The sequence below is a fragment of the Patiria miniata genome, unplaced genomic scaffold, assembly GCF_015706575.1.
Source record: "Patiria miniata isolate m_02_andy unplaced genomic scaffold, ASM1570657v1 HiC_scaffold_4, whole genome shotgun sequence".
In the NCBI taxonomy this organism is placed as follows: Eukaryota; Metazoa; Echinodermata; class Asteroidea; order Valvatida; family Asterinidae; genus Patiria; species Patiria miniata.
The window spans coordinates 813,184-820,413 of record NW_024037071.1 but is presented as its reverse complement, the minus strand read 5'-3'; the positions used below and the strand labels follow the sequence as shown (position 1 = coordinate 820,413).

General features: G+C 43.9%; 1 protein-coding gene across 1 annotated transcript; it reads left to right on the top strand.

Annotated features, from left to right (window-relative positions):
* Positions 1-4,481: 4,481 nt before the first annotated feature.
* LOC119740070 (probable G-protein coupled receptor 83) lies at positions 4,482-7,004 on the top strand. Its single transcript, XM_038215271.1, has one exon. The coding sequence runs from the start codon at positions 5,529-5,531 to the stop codon at positions 6,939-6,941; it is 1,413 nt and encodes a 470-aa protein (XP_038071199.1). The 5' UTR covers positions 4,482-5,528; the 3' UTR covers positions 6,942-7,004.
* Positions 7,005-7,230: the final 226 nt, after the last annotated feature.

The following is a 7,230-nucleotide window of genomic DNA, read 5'->3' as shown; positions in this document are numbered from 1 at the left end:
CTGAAAAGGACTGTTTGTTCAACTTCTTAGATGTTTACTCTGCTGCTCTGTCTCTTCCCTCCACTTCGTAGCCTTTTTTTCACAAATGCAAATTTTGGTTCGTGTTCTTATTGCGGCAGTGAAAAAATAGCAGTCGCCGTGGCCAAAATGAAAAGGCGGTGCTTGTTTTCAATTGGCCATAACTCAACAAATATTTACCCCATTGGAAAGATTTGTTTCGTTGTTAAAAAGCTAATGGACTTTACTCTCTAAATATATAAAGATATTAGCGACACCCTGTAGACCTACAAACACATTTATGGTATATTTGGGGATCCTTTGGTGTTTTTTAAAGTACAAAAACACATTTTGAATGTGTGCTGCAATAACATGTTGTGTTAACAGCCCAGCGGCACGCTCCGATTGTAATGTGCATCAGTTTTGTAATCAGAAAATCAACTCGAGGAAGCGGGCTCGGGACACTAAAGTGAGAGGCTGTGTCGGATGATTGCTACTTGCAAGCGCCGTTCCATGCTTCATTCGATATGCAATCATTCAATATTATCTCCCACAAGCAGGAGGGTAACTTTATCCGTACATCAATATTTCCCGTGGACCGGTCATTGCGGGAGGTTATCGTCAAGTTCAATCAACCTCACAGTGGCAACTTATTATTTCAGCGGACCTCGGAAAGAAACATTTTGTATAGCGAACTTGTTTTAAGTACGCAAGTGCCTTTATGTATTAACAGGGCTATTATATTGCAGCTAAGTTTACCCCCCCCCCCCTTCTATTTACCGTTGCCTTCTCCGTTAAACCTCGGTGGAAAATTTAAGTATATAAAGATACATCGTGTTCGAGTTGATGCTATGTAGGGTAATTCAATTACGCGCACATCGGGCGGCAGGGAACACGCCAAAGCCGAGCTAATAACATCCTTACTTGCACAGTATTATTTCCTGAGCTGAATGGCAATAGGTGTCGCATGAACGTGACATGATTGTAACCGATAGCTGTAAAAGTCAATATTGTTTTGTTAGGTGGAAGAGTACAGGTTTCAAAGATGTATAAATCGCTTCTTGTCAAGTGCAATATATTCACGCGCACATTTTGGCCGACTACTGCAAATTAAACGGGCCTCTTAGATTGCAACTGATGTGTTTTCCTTCTACTGAAGCATTTACTAATGTCTTACCGAAATTAGGGAAATGAGGTTCATGTTAAACGGATTTCTCTTTTTTTTCTGGCCTCGCATTGTATTGCTGGATGAGGATGAAGGATCGCTATCGCCACGGACACTCTGGAGGCTTTTCAGCCCTATTTCAATTACTGCATCTAATGATCCTGCGGTCTGAAATGTAATATCCTCACCTCAACGAAACACTGATTTATCCCTCGTTAACTTGAGTTTGAAAACTAACTTCTACTTTTTTGTTCGGTTGTGGTTTGTGTTTTCGTTATTTACTTTGTCATGTTGGCATTTTTGTTCTAATTTGATCCGAATGAGCGAGTTTATCCTATGCATTAAGTTCGGAGTCCTTGTGTAATATGATCCAAGACAGGTATACTTATATATGTGCAGAAGTAGAAACTATCCATCTTAGACTGTTATCCTCTTTGGTCTGTTTTTTGGCACGTACTGTCGTGTAAGGAATAGTAGTTTCTAGGCTAGTGTACATTCGATGTTTAGCCAGACTTTTCAAAGAACCATGTATATACGAAAACGCTCCTCTAACTTTCCTCGCATGCTTGTAAGATACAGCGTATTACTTCCGCTAACCTGAACGCACACAGAAAGAGCGGGCAGTTACGAATCTCCGTTGACGTGCCTGCTGCATCGGAAAAAAACTGCCATTACCTTACATGAGGCATCAGCACGAGCGTGATCCCGGCACTCCCTCGGGAGCATCGGGCGGGCGAAATGCTACCCGCCCCAGGCGACATCATTTGAGCGACACGCTCTCGCAAAATGGCCGTCCCTATAGCGTTGAGAGTCTATCTTCTCGCAAGCGGAAATTCAACGATCGATTTAAGACGTCACATGTCCTCCCTAACGACGGGTATAATTCATTTAAATCTACTTAACCTTGATACCAAGTCCACGCGCATTAAGTAAGCTAAGCAGGTCTCAATGTACCGAGTGCGATCAAAAAAAACTCATTTAAGTATATACAGGCTCCGTCGGCCGTCATACGCTGTTGGCGTCTTGCGCTTCACTTTTGATTTGATTTTCTAGCAAATTGTTGTGAGAATATTGACAAGGTTTACGTAAGGCTGTGATTAATTATGAGCAGAGGAAAGCACCACAGCTGTCCCTTGAACATATCGCCGAGTAACTAAGAGATCTAACAATCGATAATTTTAGAAATGACTGAAACGACTCCACAGGATGACGACGCCGCTTCCGACTGCCTGATGCGGACTCAACCACAAAACAATTTCTTCGAGACAATGATCTCTCTCGAAGGCATGGATGTTGTTCCATCGACCCTACGTCATCATCCTATGACGGAGACACGTGCACTTTCAAATGACCTTAAACAAAAGTCGTGTACGTGACAAGCGCCTTTCCCCATTCCGGTGCGTTACTTGCCGGTAATGAATTTGTAGCGCCAGAAACCATAACCAGCTATCATAAAAGACCGGCATGGGCTCAGTCTGCCCGCGGTACGGGTCTCTTGCCGCCACGGCAAATGTCGCTGCCTGATGTGGCGTGATAGAGCTGAATGTCATTCCTGTCGAAAGGCACATGCGAACAGTATAAGATGCGAGACTGTCAAACTTATTAGTAGAACTATGCTCCTTAAAAAAGCTACGTTCGCATGCAATATTCAAATCACAGTGAATGCATCTCATAATACATTCTCCGTTTAGTATTTACTTCTTGATTCCGTCGCGCGTTTGTGCAGTTTCAGAGGCTGATATCAGAGCAAAAAGGTATCAGTAAAATCGTTGTATTAGATATTGTTTTCCAGAGGGAGAAGATGTTTTCCTCCAATAATATAAACTTTACGCTCCTGCGTAATCAGTTTCTTTTCATTTTGTTACTCATGTATTTTTTTTAAAAAGTGAACTAAGGCAAACGAATAAGAAGGCACTCTGACTATCCCAACGGGGTCAGCACAATGAGTGCACTTTAAATTATCAGAATGTGTGACCTCAAGAAACCGTACCGATAAGTCCATTTGCGAAACTGGGAATTGTTTAAATCAGGATGTATCTGACTAGAAGATGTAATAACCTGGTGCAGCTATGGCTTGATTTAATGAGCGTCACGAGGTCCAAACGGCAAATAAGGAAATTGCCGCTGGGAGTGACCCATTACCCAAAATACGTGAAGTGAATATCGTATACAGAGTCCCATCTAGTCCTGGCTTTGGCAAGAGGCAAATCCTTTAGTTTCCATACGTTTCCGGAACGGGAACCGAAGAGACGGCTCAAGATAAAGAATTCCCAAATGGGATCAATTTTAAACTGTTCATGCTGATTCGCCGGGAATAAAATCACGATCAAATCGAACGAGGTACAACTGGTTTTCTGGATGGCATTAGGTAGCGACGAAATAACGAGCTGAGAGCGCGATCTGATTTCGATTTTAATGCAAAACAATGTTTCCAGTAAACTTGTAATTTTACATAGCCTGCATAATTTTGAAGATAAAGTTTAGAATTTTAAACATGGTGGCTAAATTTTAAAGCTTGGCGGCAGACGCGCCAAGCTTGGCGGCCCGCCAGGCTTGCTTTACAGCTTGGAGGACAACGCATGATATTTATTTTAAAATAAAAAAAATACCTGCAGATTTTAAACAAAGTTTAATCGGGCATTTAAATTTTTATTCTTGGCACATACATATTCCCACTGTAATGATTGAGGGGATCATTCAACATTTTTTTTTGTATACAGATACGATGGTGATGAGTGCAGTCCGATATCAGGAGTTTTTCCTACGTTTTTAAGGAGAATGAACGAGGAACTGCAGATTTAGGCCTATAAGAATGAACGAATGCGAAACCGTGTCTGTTCTTGCACGAATCTACAGTTCCGAGTCTATTCTCCGACTTCAACTATTTTTTTCCCCTCAAAACAACAAAGGATTCAAATGAGTCCCATGCATCACCTAACTCTCTGTGTTTTGAGTAATTATGTGTAGATTCGTAAAATTACTCATGCGTACACATTTAGTCAGTGTACAACGAATGAAAGGCGTCAGTATAGAGTTGGGTTCATATGTCACTGCAAAAAGCAAGTCAACTTAGTAAGCCATGTCTGATTGCGACAGTTCTGGGTTTTTCTTGACACAAAAAACCTTCAAATCTTCTAGTGTCCAGAAGAGTCCACAGTTAACTGTAGACTCGTTACGAATCTACAGTAAACTGTAGATTCGAATCTACAGTAAACTGTAGATTCGTTATACAGTGAACTATGGATTCGTTACGTATCTACAGTAACTGAAGATTCGTGGGAAATAATCTACACTTTTAACAATAGTGTGACGTCACACAAAAGTAGTTAATTAGGGAGGAACCGCGATATTAACAGCACGGGCTTAAGCACGAGCACGGCAACGTGAATAATCATAACTGTTGAAAAATGTCGTTTTATTACGAAAGAAAACTACATCCTCGAAATGTTTAACTGCTAACGGGCGATTTGACAAGATTATGTGTTGTTCAAATGGGCATGCTACTGAGCCCGAATTGACACACCATACCAGCAGCAGATACTCAGCAACCAAAATCGTTTGGTTTTAAACAAGTTTCAAGTTTGATGATTAACGTTTTCCCCCGCCGTTCGAAATTTACTCCCGGGCCAGGCCTCGAGGCCATCCGTCTGCAAAAGAGCCGATAAGTGCATCGGGCGTGAAGAAAATGTGACAGTCGTTCTTCGGATTTTGTAGGCAAATAACACTTGTGTGGAAAAACAGCTGCGAGAATCCACTTGCGCGCGAAGACGGAGGTGAACCCCGTTATATCGACCGGAGTGCTTGCCGAGATTGGAACAAACAAGTGGGGGGAGCCGAGGCTAGCTGTTTCATCTCCGTTCCTGTGAAGGTCATTGCGCTAATGTCTGCCGCTGCTTTCACACTGCCCCGCAATAATTATAGTGAACGTGTTGGAGCCAGTGGCTTGGACATACCCCTACAGCGCCCTCTCCCGGTCGAAACGGCATTATCTTGTGTTGCACAATCGTGTGTTGCACAATCGTGTGTTGCACAATCGTGTATTGCACAATTTTGTGTTTCTTTTGGCATGACAGAAAAGAATACCAAACGTTCTTCTTTTGTGGTCTCTGTTTTCTACATTCAAAGCGAGGAATGATATTTATAGACACATTTTAAGCTATCAAAAGCTAAAATTCTTATCATCCCGGCCAATCTATGGACGCTGTCACAGTTACGTCGTTATATATTTCTATGTGTTGCTCCACATTATGCTTTCGCCTTCAATCTTTTAATGGTAACGACTTCAATGCCATCATAGTAAAATTGACGTACTTTATTCATTTTTTTGCAGAATCTAGGTCTGTAGCTGAAGGATCTGATTTGAATCATGGCTGTCCGGCTACATGGATTAACAACAGCTCGAGATACGACTGGCCACGGAATCCGGCCATACCACGTACTCTTGGAGATGTTTGAGAACGTAGGCTCCCCTGAGCGAGACGCAGACGTCGAGGAGGGTTACACGAACTACACGGTGGCAGACAACTTGGAGCAGTATTCTGAGAGCTCATCTGATATCAGTCTGGGTAGCTTCGTGAACAACATTATCGAGGACGGGGCTAAAGATGACGAGGGAAGCATGGACTTTCTTAATCCGCATAGCATCCCCGCCCGAGCTGTTTTTATTACACTGTACACAATCATTGCCATAATGTCCCTACTGGGCAATTCACTCGTTTGCCTCGTTGTTGTGCGCAACAAACGCATGCGCAGTGTGACAAACTTTTTCCTGGCCAATCAGGCGCTCTCAGATATGCTTATGACTATCCTGAACATCCCGTTCATTGCATACAACCAGCTTGCCGGAAACTGGCCTTTTGGCTTCCTCATGTGTCACCTGGCCGACTATATGGGCATGTCGTCTGTCTATGTGTCAACTTTTATGCTGACGGCCATTGCACTGGACCGCCACAGTGTCATCATCCATCCGCTTCGGCCACGAATCACAATGAGAACGGCCATAGCCATAGCCGTGTTGATTTGGGTGTTGGCAATGTCACTGTCCATCCCATTTGCAATCTACCGTGAACTCCAGGAGCGCCCGTCGAACAAAGATCATGTTCTGTGTTTAGCCAACTACCCTGGCGAGGACCACAACTTTACCAAGTACTTCACGCTGGCCACGTTCATTTATCAATGTGTGGTTCCACTTGCCTTGACCTCGGGAGCCTACCTCCATATTGGCATGAAGCTATGGGCTCAGGCCTCCATTGGTGATGTGATTGCCCAACAGCGAGCTGCCAACAACCAGACGAAGCACCGCACCACACGAATGCTTGTGCTGGTTGTGGCTGTGTTTGCCTTGTGCTGGTGTCCGATCAACGTCTACTTGTTAGTGAGCAACTTCTGGCCCGACAAGAAGAGCTCCATTCTCTACTTGTCACTCCACTGGTTCGCCATGTGCAGCGTCTGCATCAACCCGGTCGCCTTTGCCTTCCTCAACAAGAACTTTCGCAGCAATCTGAAGGCCTCGTTCCACTGCTGGTTCAAGAACGCCAGCCTGAAGAGTCGCCACAGCAAGAGCTTCGGCCGTACAACGGACCTCAACGAAAACTCACACACGGCAGATAGACCCACTAATGGTCAGACTCGCTATGAGTATGTGACGACACGCACCGGAGGCTCCGCTGGTACAAGTTGCAACGGTTCGCCGGGTGCCACATGCGAAACGTACCAATTGGAAGTGAAGCTCTCATGTCCGGACGAGTTGGCGGACGAAATCGTAGAGAACAAAGTCTGAAGAGGTTGCTAGGGCTAGGGGCCACTCCACCTGCCTTGGAGAATGACAGGTGCAGGCAAGTCGGGGACCTTTGGGGGAGGAGGGAAGACATGATACATTCCAGTACGACATTGTGGTATATAAATATGTGGCAGCATCTACATGTCATAATGTCACGTTCGGCCCGTGGACTATATGTTTTGTTTCTATGTGCATCACAGGAAATATGTTAACATGCACCGGCTATGAAAATAAATATTATGTATAAGTTACCATGAGTTTGCTAGCTAGACGTCTACAGTGTAAGTAA